The sequence below is a fragment of the Plecotus auritus genome (genome assembly GCF_963455305.1).
Source record: "Plecotus auritus genome assembly, chromosome: 2".
NCBI classification, from domain to species: Eukaryota; Metazoa; Chordata; class Mammalia; order Chiroptera; family Vespertilionidae; genus Plecotus; species Plecotus auritus.
The window spans coordinates 228,155,023-228,180,889 of NC_137771.1; the positions used below are offsets into that span (position 1 = coordinate 228,155,023).

Sequence of the window (25,867 nt, forward strand, 5' to 3'; positions counted from 1 at the left end):
TCACCGAGGACTCCACACCCGGTCCCTGCTCCGTCTGCAGGTGGGACCTGTACCGGAGGGCTCAGCCCCGGCCAGGCGGATGGCGGCAGGGGCTCCTCCCGGCCGGCAGTTCCCTGCTGCTCTACACCTGCGAGCTCCAGGAGCAGGTGTGCCCTGGCCAGGGAGCTGAACGCGGTTCAACTTCCCCCGTAAAGTCTCCTGTGAGCGCCCCCTGTAAAAGGCCTGATGTGGTGTCAAATGGTGTTTCCCATACTTGAGCCGTTACCTCCTAACAGGCCAGCCCCACACCCACTGGGGAGGGTGGTTACTGGGTTAGGAGGGTGGAGGGGCTGCAGGGGCAGCACATCGGGGTGTTGGGGACCCCGTGTGGTGAGTGCCCTCCCCTGTGAGGCCGTGGCCGTGGTGAGCCGGGCCCTGGAGGGGCGCCTGGACCCAGCGCTGGTCCTGGGCTCGGGCTCTGCGTCTGTCACCAGGTTAAACCGCTGCCTTGGGCCCTGACCGGTGTGGCTCAGTGAATAGAGCGTCGGCCTGTGGACTGAAGGGTCCCAGGTTCGATTCCGGTCAAGGGCATGTACCTTGGTTGCAGGCACATCCCCAGTGGGGGGTGTGCAGGAGGAAGCTGATGGATGTTTCTCTCCCATCGATGTTTCTAACTATCCCTCTTCCTTCCTCTCTGTAAAAAATCAATAAAACATATTAAAAACACAAAAACAAAAACCATTGCCTTGGACTCTGAAGGGCCTTTCTGGGCGACCTTCTGCCCCGGGATATAGCTGGAATCCATCTGGGCTGGGTCCAGCCTGGTCAGAATCCGACCCCAGGGCCAGCCGCCTGTCCCTGCCCCTGCCCCTGCCAAGCTGTACCCGCTTTTTCACAGGGGGGCACATGTGAGCTTACTTCAAACTTCACTTCTGACTTCCTGGCAGAATTGATCTGCCCCCTTTCTGCAGGGCTTGAACTATTTATTGTTAATCCTCACCCAAGATATTTTTTCCATTGATTTTTTTTTTTTTAAGAGAGAGAGAAGGGAGAGAGAGAGACAGAGAGAAAAACATTGATGTGAAAGAGACACATCGATTGGTTGCCTCCCATGCTACAACCTAGGTACAAGCCCTCGACTGGAATCGAACCCAAGACCCTTCAGTGCATGGGCCGAAGCTCTATCCGCTGAGCCAACCAGCCAGGGCAGGGGCTTGAACTCTTTTCATTTAAAAATACATTTTTATTGATCTCAGAGAGGTTGGGAGAGGGAGAGAGAAACATCAATAAGAGAGAATCATTTCATCGCTGCCTCCTGCACGCCCCCTGCTGGGGATTAAGCCCGCAACCTGGGCATGTGCCCTTGACCGGGTCGAACCCAGGACCCTTCAATCCACAGGCTGACACTCTATCCGCTGAGCAAACCAGCCAGGGCAGGGGCTTGAACTCTTAACCGGCTCCTGCTGCCGCCTCCACGGCCTCCAGCAGGCTCACCCGCCCAGCAGGGGAGCTCTTGTACCGCGAATGACCCCAGGCAGGCCCTTCGTTCCCGCTACTGTGCGCCCAACAGACGGAGCGAGGGCCTGAGGAGCAGGTGGCGGGTGGGTGTCCCTTTACCTCCTGTCACCCGGATGGCAGGACACTGTGCTCGGTCCGAAGGCCAGCCCCGGAGCCCTTCCTCACCAGCAGGACAGACCCCCAACTGGGAGGGAGGGAGAGAGAGCGAGAGCGAGAGCGAGAGCGAGCGAGAGAGAGAGAGAGGGAGAGAGAGCGCGAGCGAGGGCTCCATCAGTTCATGCTAGAAGCTTCACGTTCCCGCAGTCGCTGCCTTCTTCCCATTGTCAAGGTTAGGGGCCAGGAGGGGCGTCTTTCAGGAGCAGACTTCACAGCACCTGTGTCACTGTGTGTGTGTGTGTGTGTGTATGTGGTGTGCGGGTGTGTGTGAAGCTACACATCCACCTCCTAAATGCTGAGTCACGGGAACGAGTTTAACCCATGTGCTTGGAGCAACGGAGCCGTCAGCACTCCCACCGTCAGGAGCCTCGCGTGCCCGTGGGCTGGGTACTGCCACCAGCCGATTCTCGGTGCTGACCACGGCGGGCTGTGTGATCACCACATGAAACGAAGGTGACGCAGCTTCTGAAAGTCCCGTCACACCTTTTCAAGGAACCAATGGCCCACGCATGGAGTTCTCGCCACTCTGCTGGGTGTCCTTGAAGCCGAAGCCTGGGTACGGTAATTTAAAAACTTGAAACTCGGAAAATAGCCAAAATAAGAAGGCAAAGCGGAGAGGGAGAAGCTCACACAGACTTTTTAAAAAGCTAATTATACAGCCTTTTATTTCTAGGTTGAAAAAAACCCTTAAATTACCAGGAAACTATTTACAGGATTAATTCCGTCTTCAGCCGGGAGACTGGCTGTGAAGGCGCTCAGTGACCCTGCTGGGCCGGCCGGGCGGTGGTGACAGGCGACAGGACCTGCGGAGTCCAGGAGCGGGCCGGCTCCGGCCTGCGGGTCCGACCGGGGGGAGCTCGCTGGAGTGCCAGGGCCACTTGCTAACAACGAATGACAGGCCTTTTTAGTGTTTAAGAGAAACCATTTTGGGGGGATAGCTCTGTAGAATCATTCTAGAAAATCGTCTGATTGGAAACTTCTTAAAGAAAAAAATAAACCTATCTTCCCCACCAAGGCCCACTTGTACCCCCAGGCCCGATGGTCCTGTCTGCAGTGGGGACTTGGAGTCCTGGGCTTGGGAAGTCCTGACAGGAACAGGTGAGCGCGTCGGCTGCGGGTCCCGCTCCCGCAGGCTGGGCCGACAGCGCTGTGGTTCAAAGCGTCGGGAGAGCGTCCTCTGCTTTGGAGAGCGTCCTCGGCTCCTGCTCTGAAGACGAGACTTCGGACACCGAGTCCCAGGCATCGTCCTCTGCCGGGCTGTCCTGGTCCAGGGCCTCCAGGATGTGCTGAGCCGGGTCCTTTAAATACTGGGAGGGGTCGAAACCAACACCGAAATGAGCTGACCAGCTCCAAACCCAGACCTCGGACGCTAGTCTTGTTGGCACCATCGCGTGTTACTCAGGTTCACTTCCTATTCTGTCCCCAGGGAACCACTTCCGAACCCTGAGCACCGCGCGGCCTGCGCCTGCCCGGTCGCTCTGACCCGGTCAGACCCTGACGGTGACCAAGGGGGTCTCTCTCAGGAAAGGGGGCCTGCCCGCTGCACGGGGCGCGTGGTGGGGACTCATCCTAGCAGAGCTCGGTCTGGTTCCCAGCGAAGGAGCACGCAGGACCCTCTCGGTCAGCGACAGGGAGAGCAGGCTCGCTGGCCGCAGCGAGCAAATACTCGGACGTATTCTAACAGCTTCTAACCCTACACCTTCCCTACTGACCTCCGAGGGCCCGGCTGCCTCCCAGAGCCTCGGGTCTGGGGCTGGGACTGTGCAGGGAAACGAGATTTTCCTCAAGAGCCCCCCACCCTTTCTTTTGCAGGCCTTTGCTGTACTAGTTACACCCTTGGACCTCGGTGTGCAAAGCCTTGTGCTCACAGCTCTGGGTGCGTTCACTCTAGAATCCCCAGTGCACACCGCCTGCCCCGAAGCACACGCTCTCTCCTCGCCTCTGTCTCTGCTGCTCGCGTCCCAGCCAGGCTCACCCAGCGCCCCCCAGAAAGCACACGGCGGGAGAAGGCCCTCCTGCCTCCAATCTCTTGGCCAGGTTGCCGTTTTGGCCAACCTGGTGCCATTAAAAAATTTTTTAAAATTGTGCTAATATACACGTAACATAAAAACGATCACAAACCATTTTTAAGCATATAGCTTAGCAGTGTCGAGTACATTGACACTGCTGTGCAACCAGCGCTACCCTCCATCTCAATAACTTCCATTTTGCAAAACAGAAACTGTCCCCACTGAACGCACACTCCCAGCCCCCTCCCAGCCCTGGCACCCACCCTCCTCCACCGTCTATGAACCTGAGGACCTGAAGTGCCTCATGGCACGGAGTCACGTGGTTTTTGTGTTTTTTGACTGACTGGCACAATGCCCTCCAGGGCCGTCCATGCTGCAGCGGGTCAGCAGCTCTTTCAAGGTGGAGGGATGTGCCATTGTGTGTGTACCGCGTGTTTATACCTCCACCCTCTGGCGCTCAGGGGCTGTTGTGAATAAGGCCGCTGGGCACGCGGTACAGAGAGCCCGCCCCTCTTCTAACTCTAATCCCTGTGTCCCTGGTTGTACCCGCCCGCCCGCCCTCCGAGGCCGCACGTACCTCCTCTATCTGCACCGGGATGCCCGGCGGGGAGTGGAACCAGTACTTGATCAGGCCCCGGAACCTCAGGATCAGGAGGACGCAGGTGCCCGCCAGCCCCGCCAGCGACAGGAAGGTGGCCACGGCGATCAGGACGACTCGCTGCAGCTTGGTGGAGGCTGAAGAGAGGATACGAGGTGAACGAGAGGGCCAGCCCCGTGACACAAACATGGGGTCATTTCCTCCTGCCCACCGTGCCCCTGTCCCAGGAGGACGGCCAGAGGGGGGCCCTCCCCGCCCCATATGCTCAATCAGTAGCTAGAGAGGCAGCCTCAAACCAAGCCAAGGCCGGGGGCGTGGCTGTGGCCGCCGGGGGCGTGGCTACGCCCAACAAGGGCGTGGCTGTGCTGCCAGGGGCGTGGCTACATCCGCCAGGGGCGTGGCTATGTCCGCCAGGGGCGTGGCTGTGGCCGTCGGGGGCGTGGCTGCTGGGAGCCCCCAGCAGGAGCTCGCTCCCCTCCCCTCTGGCTCTCCCCCTACTATCGCCCTTCACCTAAGACGTGCTCCCCAATCTCACTATTTTAGGGGCGTTCTTTTCCCAGCTCAAAGGGCACCAGAAGGCACATCTTACCGTCGGCTGCTGTCTCGTGACAAGAGACGTTGCTTGAAAGGCCGGGTCTGGTGAGGTCCTGGGACTTCCAGAGCAGGTGCGCCTGGACCTGGAGGCAGTACTCTGTCAGGGGCTGTAAGTCCCGCAGCACAATGGAGCTGTCCCTGAAGGGGCCCTTCACCTGCGGGGGGAACACGGGGCGGTGAGCGGCCCGACCCGACCCGACAGCCTCGGTCCCCTCCCTGCCTGGCGGTTCCTCAACTTCACGGAGAACCGATGGCTCAGAGCGCTCCCTGGCCGGCAGGGGGCAGGTTGTGGTTTTTTTGGAGGTAAAATCAGCTTCATTGGAATTTTACTTTGTGAGCAATTTAAGAGGTTTTTAAATGTAAACTTGATATAAAACGTTTTACCTTGTAAGTTGACTCCAGTAAATAATCCCAAGGAGAATGTTTTAACTCTACATTCTTATTTTTTAATTGCCAAATTAAGATGATAAGAAGCAAACAATTTGTGGAGTTGTATTTATCATGAGTTGTTATTTATTTATTTATTTATTTATTTTATATTTTGTTGATTTTTTACAGAGAGGAAGGAAGAGGGATAGAGAGTTAGAAACATCGATGAGAGAGAAACATCAATCAGCTGCCTCCTGCACACCTCCTACTGGGGATGAGCCCGCAACCAAGGTACATGCCCTTGACCAGAATCGAACCCGGGACCCTTCAGTCCGCAGGCTGACGCTCTATCCACTGAGCCAAACCGGTTAGGGCATGAGTTGTTATTTAGATGTTTGTTTATATGAAACGGTGGTTAGAAACCCCAAGTTTTCTGCCTTTAAATATCCCATTTTCAGCCTACAAGACACCACTTCTTCTGTGAAGCTCCCAGGAGCCAAGTAAGAGCTGGTGTTGGGTCTCAGGTTCGATTCCGGTCAAGGGCATGTACCTTGGTTGCGGGCACATCCCCAGTGGGAGGTGTGCAGGAGGCAGCTGATCGATGTTTCTCTCTCATCGATGTTTCTAACTCTCTATCCCTCTCTCTTTCTCTCTGTAAAAAAAAAATCAATAAAATATATTAAAAAAAAAAAAAAACAAAAAAAAACAGTCACACCTGGCGGCTGGCGCGGTGGGTTCCTTGTCGAGACCAACCCGTGAGAACCTTCTCCAAACTCCAGAGCGTGGCACAAAGCCTGGGCCTCAGGGGACGGGAGCCGTGTGACTGAGAAGAGGGACCCCCCAGTGGAGTGTGGGGGGAGCCACCGAGTGAGGGGGGAAACAGGCCTGCAGGAGGCGAGCAGAGCCGGCTCCGGTCTCGGCCAGGGAGACACGGGGCAGCCGGTCCTCGTCCATTTTCTTTTCTAATCCTCACCCGAGGACATTTTCCCAGATTTTTAGAGAGCGTGGGAGAGAGACGGAGAGACAGAGAGAAACACCGATGCGAGAGAAACACATCGACTGGCTGCCTCCTGCGCACGCCCCGACCAGGGCCTGGGCCAGGGAGGAGCCTGCCACCCAGATACGTGCCCTGGACCTGAATCGAACCCAGGATGGTCCGCAGGCCGCCGCTCTATCCACTGAGCCACACCGGCCAGGGCTGTCCTTGCCACGTTGATGTCTACCTCCTTTCCCTGTATCAGCAACTCCAAGCAAAGAAAATAAAAATATTTAAAAATGCGCTTGCCTGTGGGATTCCGGCCTTCTCCCAGTAATGGACGTAATACAGAAACATGACCATGGAGGGGTCCGTGACGGTGAAGGGCGGGGACAGCTGGATGACTAGGGAGCCTTCTCCTGGGGTCACCCAGACGTGTCCTGGAGGCCCGATGGTCACTGAAACAGAATCACAAACAGAACAAAGCTATGTAAGTATACACACAGGTCATACTGCATTATGTGTAACATGTGCATGTATGCAATGTTACATACATGGCCTGCACGCACAAACACGCATCCATTTACATATGCATTCGGGCTCACGAGACACCAGAGGCTGCTCTGGCACGAGTCCCACTGCGAGGCTGCAGGGCGGGGAGCCCGGCAGGGCCACTGTGCAGCTCCAGGGGAGGGGCCAGCGCCGTCCACAGGGCGGCCCAGACCGAGTCTCTCTGCTCCCCCCAGGAGACGCTCAGGTGCCAGCAGCCGAGACCCATGTCGGCAAGCACTGGAGCCTCCTTGGCTTAAAAGCCGCAAGAGCCAGTACCTCTTATCTTTTTATTACTAGAGGCCCAGTGCACAAAACTCGTGCACAGGAGGGCGGGGTGTCCCTCAGCCCAGCCTGCACCTTCTTGCAATCTAGGACCTTTCAGGGGATGTCATACGGGATCAGGCCCAAACCAGCAGTCGGACATCCCTCTCGCAATCCAGGACCGCTGGCTCCTAACCGCTCGCCTGCCTGCCTAATTGCCCCTAACCACTCGCCTGCCTGCCTAATCGCCCCTAACCACTCGCCTGCCTGATTTTGCCCCTAAAACTCAAGCTTCTTCCTTTTTTTATTTTTAATATTTATATTTCTTTATTTTTTATGTTAAAAGTCAAGCTTCTTGAGAACATGAGGCATTTAACATCATTCCATTTCCCTTACAGAGAGCTAAGCATGGTAAACACAGCAAATACTTCATACTTATGGGCTTCTATACAAACACTTTCCAACCAGGAATGTTTTCATAGGCAGCTTCCAAAAGCTTGAACTGGAACACCTAAAAGCAGAGTGCTCAGATTTCAGGCATCAGGTGCTGTTAGCAGGATTTCTATCCCAACTGAACTCTGATTCTGAGCTCTCAACAGTCTGGACAAACTGCCCTTCACTATCCCCAAAGTTTCTTATTCGTCACTATCCCATTTTCTTTTCTTTTTTTTTTTTTGAGTTCAATGTTTTATATCCACATCAGTATCAACGTACCATACACAACCCACCTGCCAGCCTAGCTGGGCAGGCAGGAGGGGGGTCCATGGCAGCATAGAAAACCAGGGTTCTTGTCCCAGAAGAGGAGAAAATGGGTTTACAGTCGAGGAAACAGTCAGAAGCCAACATGATCAAGGAGAAGCCATGACTGCATGGAGCGGAGGTGCTGTGGGCCGCGTGCGTCTGGGCTGGCCCAGCAGGACCTGGAGCCGCCTCGGTCCCCGGGAGGCCTGGGGGCAGACAGGGCCCAGCTCTTGGGGTATTTTCAATAATTTTGCTTTTGGGGGAGGAGGGCTTCTGGGCAGCAGCTCCAGGTGGGGTACCAGATGCGGGTTTCACTTCAGGGTTTGGACGGGAAGTTGTGTCTGTGGGGCGGGATCGCCCGGCCCCAAATGTCACAGCTGAGGTTCTTGGAAGTGGCCCAGCGAAGTTCCTCCCTGCCCTGACCCCAGGTCTGTGGCTTAAAAATGAGGGCGCCAGGCTGGGGCTGAGCACCCAGGGGCCTTTGTACACAGGGCAGGTAAGGGCAGGGGGAGCTGGGGGAACCGTGGGAACTGGTGGGCGCAGCCAGAGTCGGGGAGGGCAGTGCCCATGGGGAAAGGGGGCATGGGGTGGAGGAGTATGTCCTCTAACGGAGACTTAGAGGTACAGAGACTAAGAGAGACAGAGAGGACAGAGATGGGGATAGAAAGAGTGACAGGCCGAAACCGGTTTGGCTCAGTGGATAGAGCGTCGGCCTGCGGACGGAAGGGTCCCGGGTTCGATTCCGGTCAAGGGCATGTACCTTGGTTGCGGGCACATCCCCAGTGGGAGGTGTGCAGGAGGCAGCTGATCGATGTTTCTCTCTCATCGATGTTTCTAGCTCTCTACCCCTCTCCCTTCCTCTCTGTAAAATATCAATAAAATATATAAAAAAAAAAAAAAAGAGTGACAGGAAGAGAGAGACTCAGAGAAAGCGAGAGAGAGACTGAGACAGAAAAATTCACAAAGAGACGGACAGAAAGATGGAGACCTGCTCTGTAAGGGTCAGCGGGCTGTGGGGGGGCCTGGGGCTCGCCCGGGATGTGCCAGTGTGGCGGTAAGTGCATCGTTGTGTTGTTGCAGGAGGAGGTGTGCTGGTAACGCAGCACCAGCTCCTTCAGAGACCCGTACAGGCTGTCGGGCTCCGCAAAACCCCAGCCAGTGGCCGAGCGGTAGATGAAGTGCTTGGTATCGCCGCCCCCCCCCCCCCCCCCCCAGCAGGCATGGCAGCCCCGCTGGCAGCTCTCACGGGCGAGGAAGGTACATCCCGCTGGCCGCTCAGCATCTCCTCCGCCTGCGGGCGGCTGATCTTGTCCACACACCAGGTTCGTGCCTCAAGGTCGGGAAGGCCACCCGCATCCTCATCAGCGCACACTGGCCTTCAGGCTCATTTGTGATTCCCAACCACCCCTTGGTTGTCTTCTGCCGGGCGGGGCGGGCGCCTTTCCGGTGAGCCAGACCAGGTACCGGTCCGGATCTTGCACAGCTGTGCGCACTTGTCGATCTCCCGGTGGTCCGAGGCCTGTGTCCGCAGCTCCTGCTCCCGCTTCGTGCGGGCGGCTCTCCTGGATCGGGTGATGCAAGACGTGAGCGTTCCGAGTCAGCAGGATCCTCCGCACCTGGCTCCCATTGCCCTCACGCGGGAGCCTCCGGGACTCCCGGCCCACTTCTCCGGAGCCTGGCCCTGCAGTTCCGGGAGGTGCGTGTGCACCCCTCGTGGGCACCCCTCGCAGAGCTGGGCGTCCTCGCGGCTCCTGTCCTCCGCTTCAAACCAAGGGAACAAACGAAACCTTTATTCTCATCTTCCTCCCGCAGGGAACAGCAAACCTCAATGGAAATAATTTCCCGCCAGACGCCATGTCCAAACACTGCGAGACGGAGGACTACAGGGCTGACTATGCGCGTGCGCAGTAACAGGCTCACGGTCTGGCCCGGCGCCGGCGTCCCCCACAATCCCACAATCCTCTGGCCGCCTACTTCCGGTTCCTCTAGCTCCGCCTCAAGCGGTGTTTCCTTCCGTCGCGTTGCACCGTCCAGGGCCTCCAGTTGGAGCGGATTTTTCCGTTTGGACGTTGATGGCTGTTTACTGTTTGGAAGCAGTGAGGTTCCGGGAGCGCTGCCGCTGCTGCTGCCGTGAACACGCCGGTCCCCAGCGCACTCGTGAGACAGCGGCTCCTGCAGTCCACGGCAGCCCGTCCTGGTTCGCCGTGAGAAAGGCTCTCCCTCCTCCTCCCAGCACACTCCAAACCCACTCCGGCCCACCACCCCACCCCGCAGACCCCTAAGACCTTCCCATCTATTTCTTCGACTTTACCCCGTCAAACTCGCACCCTATCGCGTTGCCTAGAGGCGCCCCTAACCGCCACGCTGCTCGCTCATCCCCCTCCACCAGTGGGGACGGCAGCAATGGGACCGGACACTGGGGAGCGAGCCCGCAACCCGGCACGTGCCCTGCCCGGGAATCGAACCCTGACCTCCTGGTTCCTAGGTCGATGCTCAACCACTGAGCCACACCGGCTGGGCCTCTCGGCATTATTTTGATGGAATCTCAGACATCACATCATCTTATCTGGAATTGAGCTTCAGCAGTATTTCTAAACAACAGGACCCCCTTTAAAAACATAAACGAAATACCATTGTAACTAACAGCTGAAATAAATGATAGTAAGGGCTTAACGTGTCATCAGCTATCTAGGCGGTGGTCCCGTCTCCTTAAGGGCCTCGCACTCCTGTTCGTTTACATCAGGGTCTCAGTCACCTCCATACGTTGTGTTGCATGAACCACAGTCACCGAGCGGGAAACGACACCTTGAGGGACACACGGCAAGCCAGGACCGCCTGGGAGCACGTGTTTCAGTCAGCCATTCAACAGGCACTCACTGCCTGTGCCGCGGCGGATTAAAGTCTTTCTAGAACATAAAGGAAGCTGTGCCAGGGCAGGGCAGGGAGACCGTGCAGCCACACGCCAGTGTCCATCCAGACGAGGCCAGCACACCTCTCAGTAAAGGCCCGAGCAAACCCAGGCTTTGCAGGCCAGACTTCCCGATGCAGTGAATGCAGCTAGCTAGAAGCCGGTGTGGTGGTGTCCTAATAAAACTTTATTTATAAAAACAGGCCGTGGGCCCTAGCCGACTTGGCTCAGTGGATGGAGCGTCGGCCTGCGGACTGAGGGGTCCTGGGTTCGATTCCGGTCAAGGGCATGTACCTTGGTTGCGGGCACATCCCCAGTGGGAGGTGTGCAGGAGGCAGCTGATCGATGTTTCTCTCTCATCGATGTTTCTAGCTCTCTATCCCTCTCCTTTCCTCTCTGTAAAATATCAATAAAATATATTTAAAAAAAAAAAAGGCCGTGGGCCGGCGTGGCCTGCAGGCAGCAGTTTGCCAGGCCCTGGTCACAGCAAATCGCAGGCCCTGAGCACCAGCGTGGGCGGCCCGGCCCCGGGTTTGCCCATCACAGCCAGGACCTGGGTGTGCCCGGGCGCCCACCTCTTTGCTGCTGGTTCAGGGTGAGAGGCAGGCCTGAGGCACGTGGAGCCAGCACAGCTCGGTGGAGGGAGTGCGGGGGCCCGCCCAGGGCTCTGCCCGGCGCTTACCGTTGCGGTAGTGCTGGAACCAGGGCGCCAAGGCCCAGGCGGAGACGCGGCCCGGCAGCCCGGGCAGCTCGGCCCGGACGCGCAGCGAGACGTTGAAGTAGCGCAGGAAACCCGGGGACAGGCCGGTGGGGGTGAAGTCACACCTGGTCGCCGAGATCTTCGAACAGTTCACCCCGACGCTGTTCACGGTGACGTCGGACCACTTGCGGCTGCTGGGGCTGGAACGAAAAACAGAGCTCACGTCCCAGAAGCCGCTTCTCCTGGTGGATAACCCTCCCCGGCGCGGGATGTGACCACACGCCATACATCTGCCCGCTTACAGGGCGTGATTCAGTGACTTTCCGCCTATCCCACAGGGGTACAACCTTCACACAATCACCCTTAGAAGGTTTCACCCCCCCAAACCCTGTACCGTTAGCAGTCACCCCCCTTCTCCCCAGCCCCAGGCCCTAGGCAACCACGGACCCACTTCCTGTCTCTATGGACTCGCCTGTTCTGGGCATTTCCTATAAGTGGGATCATACACTGTGTGACCTTCTGTGATAAGCTCTTTTCACTTAGCGTGTTACACTTAGCGTGTTTTCGAGCATGACATATGTTGCAGCATGTCAGTATGTTAGCCCTTCTAATGGCTGGATAACGGCCCAGTAACATGCCGTCACAGGAGTACAGGACGTCTTGTTGGCCCACTCATCTGCTGACAGGCATGTGCGTGGTTCCCCCTCATCATTATAGAAGGGCCTCCAAGTTCCATTATTAGTGTGACTGAAATATCCCGAACGTGTAAGCGTCTCTAAAACAAAGTAAGAGCAAAGCCCTTTCTCATCACTGAATTTGCAACTGGAAACCCAAACCGAAGCAGCCTAGATGGCGTGGCCCGGTGGAGAGAGCGCCGGCCTTCGGACTGAAGGGTCCCGGTTCGATTCTGGTCAAGGGCACAGGCCCGGGTTGCGGTCTCGATCCGCAGCCGGGAGCGTGAGGAGGCAGCCGATCCATGATTCTCTCTCATCATTGGTGTTTCTCTCTCTCCCAATCCCTTCCTCTCTGAAATCACTAAAAACCTATTAAGAATGAACAAACAGCAGCCTGTGTGAGTTTTGAGTGGCCCTGTAACTTTTCTGAACAGGGACATTCAGTCACCCCAGCCTTTGTTTCTCTTTCCAAACCAGCCTCTATGTCCTGAAAAATCTCTACCGAATGCTCTCCAGAAAGAAGGCGAAGTGATGTAAGGTGGTCTGTAACAGGAAACTGTTAAAAGCTCTTAGAACATGCTTCTAACAGCCCTGGCCAGGCGGCCCAGTTGGTTGGAGCAGCATCCTGTACACCAGAAGGTTGCAGGTTCGATTCCCGGTCAGGGCACATAACCACGTTTCGTGTTTAATCCCAGTCCGGGTGCATACGGGAAGCAGCAACCGACTGATATTTCTCTCTCATATCGATATTTCTCTTTCTCTGCCTTCCCCGCTCTCTGAAAATAAAAAATCAATACACATCCTCGGAGGAGCCGAAATACACATCCTCGGGTAAGGATTAATCCTATATAATAAAAGCGTAATATGCAAATCAACCGAATGGCGGAATGACCGGTCGGCAGGGGGTGGGGCTGGCGAAGTGGGCGGCACCAGGCCGGCCAAAGTGGGTGCCAGCGGGTAGAAGGAAGGGATGGCGACCGAAGGTGGTGGCAACCAGAGGTGGCGGAGGGGCAATCGGGGGGCGGGGCGATGGGGGCCGGGCTAGCCGCTCACAGGCCATCCCCGATTGGCCCGCCGGTCACCTCCCAGAGAGGGAGGCCAGGCTGCGGCTTAGGCCCGCTCCCCAGGAGGACATCCCCTGAGGGCTGCCGGACTCCGAGAGGGTGCAGGCCAGGCGGAGGGATGCCCGAGAGCACGATTTTTGTGCACTGGGCCTCTCTCTCTATATATATTTCTTTCTTCCTTTTTTTTTTTTTTAAATGATTTTCATGGGTTTTATTTTATTTATTTATTTTTTAATATATTTTATTGATATTTCACAGAGAGGAAGGGAGAGGGATAGAGAGCCAGAAACACCGATGAGAGAGAAACATCGATCAGCTGCCTCCTGCACACCTCCCACTGGGGATGTGCCCGCAACCAAGGCACATGCCCCTGACCGGAATCGAACCCGGGACCCTTCAGTCCGCAGGCCGACGCTCTATCCACTGAGCCAAACCGGTTTTGGCTCTCTATATATTTCTAATATTTACAAGCACTCACTCGGTCAACCCACAAGTGTACTTCCCTGTTCAAGGTTAAGGACTTCCAGTCAGTAAGTCAGCTGGGACTCCCCTTGCTGAAACCTTGTTGAGCCCTAGGATACAATGTTTCCTAACCGCCAGGTAGGGCAGCTTCCGGGCTGACCCGAGCAAGGCACAGAGCCTGCCTTTGGGGGACACTGGGCTTGAAGCTCTGCTGTCACCTTTGAACAAGGGGCCTCACTGTTTCATTCCCAATGGGCCTTGCAGGTTATGCTGCTGGTCCCAGGGGGCTGGTCCATTTATTAGAGATGATCACGTGAGTAATATATATAATTCCTTGAGGGATAAATATGATTCAGAGATAACCTTAAACCCCAATTTAGAATCTGTTTCTAAGCAGATATTTTTTATAAATATGTTTTTATTGATTTCAGAGAGGGAGAGATAGAAACATCCATGATGAGAGAGAATCACTGATCGGCTGCCTCCTGCATGCCCCCCATGGGGATGGAGCCTGCAACCCTGGCATGTGCCTTTGACCAGAATCGAACCCAGGACCCTTCAGTCCGCAGGCTGACGCTCTATCCACTGAGTCACACCGGCTGGGGCGAGCAGGTATTGTTAGCGTGGAGACTTAAAGATGTAAAAGAATCATCATGAAACCCACTCCTCCAACACCCTTTCCCCGGGGCCTCTGCCTGGTGGGGCCATAGATACATTCCAAATGTTACACAGTCGCAACTGTTACCAGACCCCACACAACTATCCTTTTCAGTGGTTGCCCGATGCTCAGCTACACGTCCACATGACCCGATTTGCCACTCCTCTGTGGATGGCTATGAATACACACCTGGGTGTATATCTTCATGAACACAGGTTTTACAGCCCGCCCCCCCCCCCCCACGGTGGAGGTGGGGAGCGGTGGCTGTGTCACCCACCCAGGGGACAGGCACTGCGGACATTGCTGTGGCTCTGAATGGACTGGAGGATTCCTTTCCGAGGGTCGGTGAGATCCCCCCACACCGTACCCGCCAACCCCGTTCTCACACACCCGGGGCGGGCCGTCCGTTCACGTTGGTTTATCGGGTCTCATAAAAGGGCTCAGCCTGCCCTAACCGGTTTGGCTCAGTGGATAGAGCGCCGGCCTGCGGACTGAAGGGTCCCGGGTTCGATTCCGGTCAAGGGCATGTACCTTGGTTGCGGGCACATCCCCAGTAGGGGGTGTGCAGGAGGCAGCTGATCGATGTCTCTCTCTCATCGATGTTTCTAACTCTCTATCCCTCTCCCTTCCTCTCTGTAAAAAATCAATAAAATATATTTAAAAAAAAAAAAAAAGTGCTCAGCCAATAGGGGTCGCTTACAAGTAACAACGGAGGACTTGTGTTTGCCCGTCTATTCCCCGAAACCAACGAGTCACCTCCACCACCCTGAGAAGCCACGTGGTTAGACGGCGGGGTTCTCCGGTGAGTGGGAGGTGGTGGGACCTCTGTCCTCGCAGGTCCAGCAGCCCGAGAGGAAGCTGAGCTCCCGCGGGCTTGCTTCAGTGCTGCCCAGAGGCGGTTTGCGGTGGCCCGGAGCCCACAGCCCCCCCCACAGCTCCCGCAGACCCGACAGAAACATCCGCTTACTATTTGAACTGCACCTGGTACACCACCGGCCCCGCCTCGTGGCTCAGCAACCCCGGCTCCCAGCTCAGGACCTGCTCCGTGTTGTACAGGCGAACCTTCGGGTTCTGAGGAGCAGGCAGCTGGGAGGGAGAGTCTTGAAAGGGACAGAACAGGAGGAGGGTGGGGGGGAGAAAAGGAGGCAAAGAAGACAAATCAATTACAAACATTGAAATGCACGCTGTGGAACCACTTATACACTCCGGTTTGCCCCAGTTTAGAAATGGCATTGCCTGCTCTCCCTGGCTGCCCCACTCTACCTGTGACTACAGATGGCACCGCCGACACGGTCCCCGGGGAAGGAGGGTGTGGGCTGCCTTCCTGCCTGCCGGCCCTCCGCGCAGGCCCTGGGCTAGCAGTCTGGCCAGCCTGGAATGCCTGCCCGTTCCTGCGAGTGTGTGACTGCGCAGGTAACCTGCCAGCGCGCCTCCATTTCTTTCTTTTATTAAAAATGTAGAGGCCCGGTGCACAAAATTCGTGCACGGGGATTGGGGGAGTCCCTCAGCCTGGCCTGCACCCTCTCCAATCTGAGATCCCTCTCGCAATCCAGAACCACTGGCTCCTAAGCGCTCACCTGCCTGCCTGCCTGATGCCCCTAACTGCTCCCCTGCTGGCCCTAACTGCTCTCCCCTGCTGGCCTGATCCCCTAACTGCCTAACTGCTCTCCCCTGCCGGCCTGATCCCCCTAACTGCCTAACTGCTCTCCCCTGCTGGCCTGATCCCCCTAACTGCCTAACTGCTCTCCCCTCCTTGTCTGATCCCCTAAGTGCCTAACTGCTCTCCCCTGCTGGCCTGATCCCCCTAACTGCCTAACTGCTCTCCCCTCCTTGTCTGATCCCCTAACTGCCTAACTGCTCTCCCCTGCTGGCCTGATCCCCCTAAGTGCTCTCCCCTGCCGGCCTGATGCCCCTAATTGCTCTCCCCTCCTTGTCTGATCCCCTAACTGCCTATCTGCTCTCCCCTGCTGGCCTGATCCCCCAAAGTGCTCTCCCCTGCTGGCCTAATCCCCCTAACTGCCTAACTGCTCTCCCCTCCTTGTCTGATCCCCTAACTGCCTAACTGCTCTCCCCTCCTTGTCTGATCCCCCTAACTGCCTAACTGCTCTCCCCTGCCGGCCTGATCCCCCTAAGTACTCTCCCCTGCTGGCCTGATCCCCCTAACTGCCTATCTGCTCTCCCCTCCTCTCTACGCCTTCAGAGCCCGGTGCAGGGGTGCTGAGAGCTCTTTGCTGAGGCCCCGCCCCCATCCTGACGCCCCCTCCGGGCCAGGCGGTGCCACGAGCCTGCGCACGCCTCCACCAGGGGGGCCGCCCCCAGTGGCAGCCTCATGTCCTGGTGGCGCAAGTCCCCGCCCCCATGCCCGCCCAGTAGCTCCTGCCTGCGTGTGCCTCCTTCGGGAGTGGCCTCCGCCTCCAAGTCAGTGTGACATCAGCGCTGGGCAGGCCTGTGCACGCCTGTGCTGGGGCGGAAGTCCCTGCCCCCACCTCTGCCCACCAGCCCCTGCCTGTTGACCGGTCGTGACTGGGACACCGTTAGGACCAATTAGCATATTACCACTTTATATATACAGATATATTTTTATTAACCTCAGAGAGGAAGGGAGAGGGAGAGAGACAGAGAAACATCAATGATGAGGGAGACTCATGGATCGGCTGCCTCCAGCACGCCCCCTACTGTGGATGGAGCCCGCAACCCTTCGGTCCCAGGCTGATGCTCTATCCACTGAGCCAAACGGCCAGGGCCCTGCCCACCTGTTTACACGGCCCCGTCTCCATGGCTAAGAGCCTCCTCCGACTGAACCAGCAACACACCTCCTACTCTCCAGGCAGCCCATCCCGCCCCATCCTGCCTGCCGTCGCAGACTCTCAGACCTCCGTGTACTGTCTCTTCACTTTCTGATGCTGAAACACATCGCCACCAGCCGCCCCAACTATGCGCTCAGCTCCGGAGGCCGAGGTTTGACACAGGCCACGCGGGGCGAGGTGTGCGGGGCTGGTTCCGGCTAAGGTTCGCGGGGAGGAAGGGGCCTCGCCCTGGCCCAGCTGCGGGCTGCCACCCCGCTGGCCCTGCTCGCCTGCCTCCCTCTCCCACCTTCCAAGGCCTTTGTGGGTCTATGGGCACAGGGAGTCCTGCGTCCAGGTCACCCCCTCCCGGGACCTTTTTTTTTAAAAAAAATATATTTTATTGATTTTTTACAGAGAGGAAGAGAGAGGGATAGAGAGTTAGAAACATCGATAAGAGAGAAACATCGATCAGCTGCCTCCTGCACACCTCCTACTGGGGATGTGCCCGCAACCCAGGTACATGCCCTTGACCGGAATCGAACCTGGGACCTTTCAGTCCGCAGGCCGACGCTCTATCCACTGAGCCAAACCGGCTAGGGCCCCTCCCGGGACCTTTAAGGTGTCCACGTCTGTGAAGTCCCATCAGTGGTCGGCAAACTCCTTAGTCCACAGAGCCCAATATCAACAGTACAACGATTGACATTTCTTTGGAGAGCCACATTTTTTAAACTTAAACTTCTTCTAACGCCACTTCTTCAACATAGACTCGCCCAGGCCGTGGTATTTTGTGGAAGAGCCACACTCAAGGGGCCAAAGAGCTGCATGTGGCTCGCGAGCCGCAGTTTGCCGACCACGGGCCCAGGCCATCTCAGGGCCATGCTTCTGCCTGGCCACCTCCTCCCAGAGGAGCCAGCAGAGATCCCCCTCTCTCGGCCTTCCCCCTCGGCCCCCCCCCCCATGCCCCTACAGCTAAGACGGAGGCCCGGGAGCGGGGGGGGGGGGGGGGGGGGGGGGGAGGGGTGCAGAGGGGGCCAGGGCCGGGGGAGCCTCCACTCTCCCCAGCTGCGCTCTGAGGGGTGCGGAGGGGACCCAGTTTTGCTCCTGTGGTGGAGGTTCTTGTAACCCCCTCACCACACTCAGAGGAGAAGGCGCGTTTCCAGGGAAGTTCCGGCCTGTCTCATCAACCGCAAGCCTCGATCACCGCAGGCCTGCCCAGCCCCAGGCCCCCTCACTCCCTGTGTTCAGCCTGCGTGGCCTCCTTCCCGCATCGATCTGACCGTAGAAAAGTGACCCCCTGGGTTCACACCCACTGTCAGCACACTCCAGTCCGAGGTCACTGCCCGTGGCTGGCGGCCCCAGCAGGAGGGGTCCTGGGTCTGGGCATGTGCGGGAGGCAACCAATCAATGTGTCTCTCACATCAAAGTTTCTCTCTCGCTCTCTGTCTCTCTCCTCCCTTCCACTCTCTCTAAAAATCCATCAATGGAAAAATATCCTCTGAAAAGGATTAACAACAACAACAAAAAAGGCTATCCTGGGTCTCAACAGCAGTTTGTTTTGTGTTTTTTTTAAAATATATTTTATTGATATTTTTACAGAGAGGAAGGGAGAGGGATAGAGAGCTAGAAACATCGATGAGAGAGAAACATCGATCAGCCGCCTCCTGCACACCCCCTACTGGGGATGTGCCCGCAACCAAGGTACATGCCCTTGACCGGAATCAAACCCGGGACCCTTCAGTCCGCAGGCCGACGCTCTATCCACTGAGCCAAACCGGTTTCGACTCAACAGCAGTTTTTTGTTTTTAAATATATTTTTATTGATTTCAGAGAAGAAGGAGAGGGAGAGAGAAACATCAGTGATGAGAGAGAATCACTAATCGGCTGCCTCCTGCACGCCCCCCACTGGGGATGGAGCCCGCAACCCGGGCCTGTGCCCTGACTGGGAATCGAACTGTGACCTCCTGGTTCCTAGATGGACACTCAACCACGGAGCCACGCCGTTCGGGCTCACCAGCAGTTTTAACACACATCACACACAGATAATGAAATGAAGTACAATTATCGTTAAAACTATTTAATCTTGCCGAAACCGGTTTGGCTCAGTGGATAGAGCGTCGGCCTGAGGACTGAGGGGTCCCAGGTTCGATTCCGGTCAAGGGCATGTACCTTGGTTGCGGGCACATCCCCAGTGGGGGGTGTGCAGGAGGCAGCTGATCGATGTTTCTCTCTCATCGATGTTTCTAACTCTCTATCCCTCTCCCTTCCTCTCTGTAAAATATCAATAAAATATATTAAAACAAACAAACAAACAAACAAAAAACTATTTAATCTTGACAACTGAAGACCCTTCAGGCTCATGACATCTGTGAGCCAGATCTGTGAGGCCGCCCCCAGCACCCTGCAGGCCAGAGGTCAAAATAAAAGCCGGAGGAGTCCCCAGCCGTAAGCAGGAAGTGGCTCCTTCAGTAGACAATGGGCGGCTTATTTAAGCAGACCACTGGTCTCTTCCAAAAAAGGGTGGTTTTGTCTCTTGGGGAGGACACTGGGGCTGTTACCCACTTCAAAGGATGGCTGGGGAAATTAAGAAAGAGGATGTATGTGAAGCGGCAGCCCCCTGGCTGCCCAGGAGAGTGGCCCCACAAATGGGGTCATCACCATTGTTTATACTAGTGTGCTCCCCAAACACCCCAGGCAATGGTTTTCTGTCGCTGGGGAGCTACTGTCTTTCTAAGTGTTGCAGGAGCTTTGCATATCCAAGTCAGCAAGTCACGGTAGGAGAACTGCGTGGCACAGACCGGTCCAACCCACTGGAAAATTCAGCAGCAGCTACGGCAGTGCACACAGAGGCCTCACGGCTTCAACGCCTCAGTAATTACATTGCTCAAGAGTCGGCTGACTTATTGCACTTCAACGCTGTCCATTAGTTTCCTAACCAAAGCAACTGGCCGCCGCTTACAGCAGGGGTGGGGGACCTTTGTTCTGCCAAGGGCCACCTGCATATTTATAACATCATCCGCTGAAGAGAATCACTCACTGTAAATTTATGCTCTGAAAAAAACCTCCTAGATTTATTGCACTTCGAGTCTGCTTTCAGTTGCTGTGGCAGGGCCAGACCCAATGATTTCTTGGGCCTTATATGGCCCGTGGGCTGGACAGTTCCCCACCTTTGACTTAAAGGGTCACTACAAATTGGGTCAGGGCCAATATTTGAAATATTTGACATATATTATCCCTAAAACAATTCTAAGGGGGAGACAGTATAAGTCTCCCTTTAAAATTTTTTCCCAACACTCTCTTTTTTTAATATATATATTTATTTATTTATTTATTTATTTATTTATTTATTTATTGGTTTCAGAGAGAAAGGAAGAGGGAGAGAGAGAGAAACATCAATGATGAGAATCATGGATCAGCTGCCTCCTGCGCGCCCCCTACTGGGGATGGAACCCACAACCCCGACATGTGCCCTTGACGGGAATCGAACCCGCGACCCTTCAGTCCTCAGGCCGTCGCTCTATCCACTGAGCCACACCAGCTAGGGCTCCAATACTCTTATTTTCCCCCCTCCCCCCCCCATAAAAACAACTTCATGGTCCCCAAAGGACACGTGTGATTCGTGGCAAAGCGTAGGCGTTACTCTGCAACCACTGCGTGTCAGGCCGCGGCTTCCAACACCTCCCTCACCTCTGGGCGCACAGGCCCCACCTGGGGCAGCTCTCCCTGACGAGCCACCTCTGGCCCATCACCCCGCTCCATCAGTCAACTAATTACCGACACTCTGCCAGCTCTCAAACCTCCTCTGAGGGAGGCCCGGGAGGGAGGCCCAGGAGCCAGAGCCCCGGGGCCGGCTTCCAGGGAAACCCTGGGCCAGGCGCCTGTCACCGGGGCTCTGGCACGCAAGGCCCTCGCCAGGGGCGTTGGGGGAGACCTGCGTAACCTCTAAACTCTCAGCCTTTCCAAGCGCAGCCCCACCTGGTACCAGCCTCTCCGTGGGAAAGAACCCGCAACACACTCCCACGGGGCGCTCTCCCACCCACACCTGCCATTTCTCCTTCTTGTCTTAAATGGTTTAGATTTGGCTGCAAGGATGGCCCGTGAGAGCCAGAGGCACGAAGAGGCTGCGCCCAGGTAGGGGCTGTCTGGATGGGCTCCGCTGCCCCCACCCCACCCCAACACAACTCGGGGTCCGAATATTTCGGGGTCCTGCCCCATCGATCTGATCCTGGAAAAGCAGCCATCTGGGTCTCACACCCACTGCCAACCGCCCGACCCGAGGTCACCGCCCGTGGCTGGCGGCCCAGCACCGAGTGGCGAGGCGAGGCCGGCCCGGGTCCGCCCCCACTCGGGCCCGGGGAAGCGGCGGGCAGGGCGCCGTCCATGTCAATGCGCGTCGCCAGCAAAGAGCCGGGACCAAGCCCGGGGGCTGCGGCCCGGCCGAGCCCAGACTCCGACCTTCTTTGTTCCCCGGGAGAAGCGGGGAGGCGGCTGCGCAGTCCCGCCCTCGGCTGCTCCGTCCGCCAGCTGCTAGTCCCGAGACTGCGCGAAACTCCCCGCCGCCACCGCACGCCCAGCCCGGCCGCCCCGCGCCCCCACCCGCCCCCGGCTCCCCGCGCGCCCCCACCCGACCCGGCCTCCCCGCGCGCCCCCACCCGACCCGGCCTCCCCGCGCGCCCCCACCCGACCCGGGCTCCACCCCACCCGGGCTCCCCGCGCGCCCCCACCCCACCCTGGCTCCCCGCGCGCCCTCACCCAATCCGGACTCCTCGAGCCCCCACCCCACCCGGGCTCCCCGCACACCCCCAACCAATCCGGACTCCCCGCGCCCTCATCCAATCCGGACTCCGCGCGCCCCCACCCCACCCGGGCTCCCCGCACACCCCCCCACCCAATCCGGACTCCGCGCGCCCCCACCCCACCCCGGCTCCCCGCCGCGGCGCTGCTCCGGGAGGCCTGGGGCGAGGCCGCGCTCACCTGCCGAGGCCGCCGCGGCGCAGAGGTGCAGCAGCAGCGGGAGCCACAGCAGCGGCAGCCGCATGGCCCGGGCTCTCGGCGCCGCAGGCTCGGCGGCGGCTCAGGGTGCGGCCCGGCCCCGGCACGGGGTCCGCCGAGCCGCTAAGGTCGCCGCGGCGGCGGCCCTGGGTGCGCAGGGCGCGGGCCCGCCTCTTCCCGCCGCCGCCCCGCCCCGCTCCGCCCTCCCGCCGACCGGGGACTTTCCCCCGCACCGGCCGGCTCCGCGCTCCGGCGGGCGGAGTTCCCAGCGCGGCCCTCCTTGGGGCGCCGGGCCGGGCGCAGAGGAGGGCGCGGAGGGAGCCCGCGGACACCCACCTTCGGGCACTTGCGACCCTTGGGGAGAGACCCCTAAAACCCGAGGCCGAGTGGACCCCCATCCCCAACCTCTCCGCCCCCATTGCTCCGTGACACCTGGGCCCGCACAATGCGAGGGCCCTGGCCTTTGGTTTAATTAAACGTTTGCCTTTTTTCTTTTTAAATGCTAGAGGCCGAGGCCCGAAAAACGCGCAAGACTAGGCCTTCCTCTCCCCACCCCTCCCCTCTCCCTCCCCACCCTCCCCCTCCCCCACCCCCACCTCCTCCTACCCACCCCACCCCTCCCCCACCCGCCCCTCCCCCCTTCCCTCCCAGCTTCCTGGGGAAGCTCGTCCTGTCTAATTAGCGTATCATGCTTTTCTTATTACAGGGGCTTTTATTGATCTCAGAGCGGAAGGGGAGAGAGGGAACCCTGGGTGGCTGCCTCCTGCATCCCCGCAGCGGCCTGTGCCCTGACCCGGCGCACAGGTACCCCCCTCCGCCCCTGGCAAACCCCTGGCAAACGCCTGCTTTCGTAGCCTCTGCCGGGCACGGGCAGCGTTAACTCTTGTTTGAAAACAGTTTTAAGGGGACAGTTTGCAAGGGCTGGGAGGAGCGAGGGCTGCGGATCAGGGCCAGCTGCTTGCTCTGGGGTGACGGAGGAGGGAGGAGGGAGGACCGCCCCGCATTCACAGGGGCCTGTGGGTCTGGGCCCTGGGGCCGCGGGGGAGGGGTGGGGTACCAGGAAGTAACCCGGAGCTGGCTGTGGGGCGGGGGAGGGGCCCCCCTCGGAGCCCGAGCCTGCGCTGTTGCTCCTTGGGTGCCCCCAGCAGGGCGAGCCCGCTCTGTGCCCCCAGATGGGCCGCACACGCACTCAGCACGGAGGGAAGGGGGCGAAGGAGGGAGTGGGGCCGGGAGGCCAGAGTTAGAGAGCAGGGTGCCCAGGCCCGGCCGGCCAGCTGGCAGCGGCTTGGACGCCTTGCCTTTTTCTACTTCCTTTTTGTGGAACTCTGGAAATCGGCCCCCCCTTTTTTTAAAAAAATATATATATTTTATTGATATTTTACAGAGAGGAAGGGAGAGGGATAGAGAGTTAGAAACATCGATGAGAGAGAAACATCGATCAGCTGCCTCCTTGCACACCTCCTACTGGGGATGTGCCCGCAACCAAGGTATGTGCCCCTGACTGGAATCGAACCCGGGACCCTTCAGTCCGCAGGCCGACGCTCTATCCACTGAGCCAAACCGGTTTCGGCAATCGGCCCCTTTTTAAAAATACGTGACGAACTAGCCAGGCTTTATTGGAACGATGTTGTGAGCTTTTCAAGACATAGAGACATGTTTCTCTGTTAAGTGAAAAAAGCAGGAATATAAGTCAGAATCCTTGCAGAAGTGATGTGTGGAACACGACTGGAGCCGGGCCGGTGTGGCTCAGGGGTTGAGCGTTGACCTATGAACCAGGAGGTCACGGTTCGATTCCTGGTCGGGGCACAGGCCCGGGTTGTGGGTTCCATCCCCAGTGTGGGGTGTGCAGGAGGCAGCCGGTCAATCAGTCTCTCATCATGGATGTTTCTATTTCCTTTCCTCTCTGAAATAAAAAAAGTAAAAATCAAAAAGAAGAAAATGACTGGAGGAAACAATACTGCATGCGGTGGGCAGCGGATGGTGAATGGCAGCGTTCCCCCCACCCGTCCCCTCCCCCCGCTCCCATGGACATATTTTAACTTTTATAATCAGGAGAGAAACATCTTGAAGAACAGGACGGAGGTGCATCTGTCTCCGCCCAGGCCAGCCTGTGATGTTGGGGGGCGGTACCTCCTTCCCAGCTCCCCTCTGCCCGGCGGCCGGAGGGCTCCCTGGTCCCGCACAAGCCCCTGGCGGAGCACCAAAGGGAGCGTGCCCACTGTGCCGCGCGGGCGTGCCACCTGCGTCCCTCAGAGACACCGTGTCCCCCAAGCGAGGAGCTTGCCCTGATGCGCGGCGGCTCGGCATCCCCATGGTCCCGCTCCTCCGGGGGGGGGCGGGCCTCAACCCAGCGGGGCAGGAGGCCGATCCGTTGGCGCTCGTGGAAGGTGTCTGGCACCCATCCTCGGGTCCTCGGGTCCTGGCGGAGCCCTGATCAGGGTGAGGCGGTGTCCGGTTTCACCCTCCCCCCCCCCCCCAGATCATGCAGTGCCTGCATCGTGCACTTAACCTTCGAGTGGGTCCCCTTCTGTGGCTCCCCACTGTGAAACCTGGGCGCTTAGACCTCAGGCCCTCCTGTGCCTCCTGTGAGGCCGTGGGGGGGCGGCCGCACTGTCCCCACAGGGTCACAGGCTCCCGTGGAATCTGCAAGGTCAGGGGCTTTCACCACAGCTGGCAGGGCCTCTGCCTCCTTCCTCCCCACTTCTCCTTCCGCTCGCTGACCTGGGGGTTGGGGTGGCTGTGCCACGTTTTGGACATCATATATCAACAACAAGTTGTGACGTTAAAAAAACACTTCTAAGTATCAATATTGAACATTTTGATCAGTTATTCTAGCCCAGTGGTCGGCAAACTCATCAGTCCACAGAGCCCAATATCAACAGTACGATTGACATTTCTTTGGAGAGCCAAAGTTTTTAAACTTAAACTTCTTCTAACGCCACTTCTTCAACATAGACTCGCCCAGGCCAAGGTATTTTGTGGAAGAGCCACACGCAAGGGGTCAAAGAGCCGCATGTGGCTCGCGAGCCGCAGTTTGCCGACCACGGTTCTAGAGCAAAGACTGAGTGAACTTTCTGCAGTGCGATTACAAAAGGTTGTCGTATGGAGAGGCAAAGATTACAATAAAAATGTAGGTCAGCCCGGCCGGTGGGGCTCAGGGGTTGGGCGTCGACCTGTGAACCAGGAGGTCAGGGTTGGATTCCCGGTCAGGGCACAGGCCCGGGTTGTGGGCTCCATCCCCAGTGGGGGGCGTGCAGGAGGCAGCGGATCCATGATTCTCTCTCACCACTGATGTTTCTGTCTCTCTCTCCCGCTCCCTTCCTCTCTGACATCAATAAAAACATATGTTTTAAAATGTAGGTAAAAGCGTGTTAGAGAGGTATGTCCAGCATGATGTCATGAACTGATAGGAATTTATCACCCCCATTATTTTGACCCGCACTCGGCGGGGGCAGGGGCCGCAGCCGCCCGGCTCCTCAGCTCCCGGACCCACTGCGGCCTGACTCTGAGGCGGGCTCCGTTCGGCTCCGATGGGAGGGCGGCCTTCCTGAGCGCACAGGCACCGCCGTCCACGCTGGAGGCTTGGAGATGGGGAGAGACCGACGGGGCTCCCGCACAGCCGCAGTTCCAGCTTGTCCTGCACCCCCACTTCTGTCCACCTTTCCTCCCGGCCTGCCCAGGGCTCCAGGCTCCAGCCCCGAGAACAGGGTGACCATTGCCTAAGGCAGTGGTCAGCAAACTCATCAGTCCACAGAGCCAAATATCAACAGGACAACGATTGAAATTTCTTTGGAGAGTCAAATTTTTTAAACTTAAACTTCTTCGCCGAGACCGGTTTGGCTCAGTGGATAGAGCGTCGGCCTGCGGACTGAG

At 57.7% G+C, this 25,867-nt stretch overlaps 1 protein-coding gene across 1 annotated transcript; it reads right to left on the reverse strand.

Annotated features, from left to right (window-relative positions):
* Nucleotides 1-2,286: 2,286 nt before the first annotated feature.
* Nucleotides 2,287-22,173, reverse strand: IFNGR2 (interferon gamma receptor 2). The gene is made up of 7 exons (XM_080656372.1): nt 21,977-22,173; nt 15,187-15,319; nt 11,344-11,561; nt 6,509-6,657; nt 4,850-5,009; nt 4,240-4,397; nt 2,287-2,960 (listed from the first exon to the last, which is right to left on the reverse strand). Exons 1-7 carry the CDS (start codon nt 22,038-22,040, stop codon nt 2,808-2,810), a joined length of 1,035 nt encoding a protein of 344 aa, XP_080512498.1. The 5' UTR covers nt 22,041-22,173; the 3' UTR covers nt 2,287-2,807.
* Nucleotides 22,174-25,867: the final 3,694 nt, after the last annotated feature.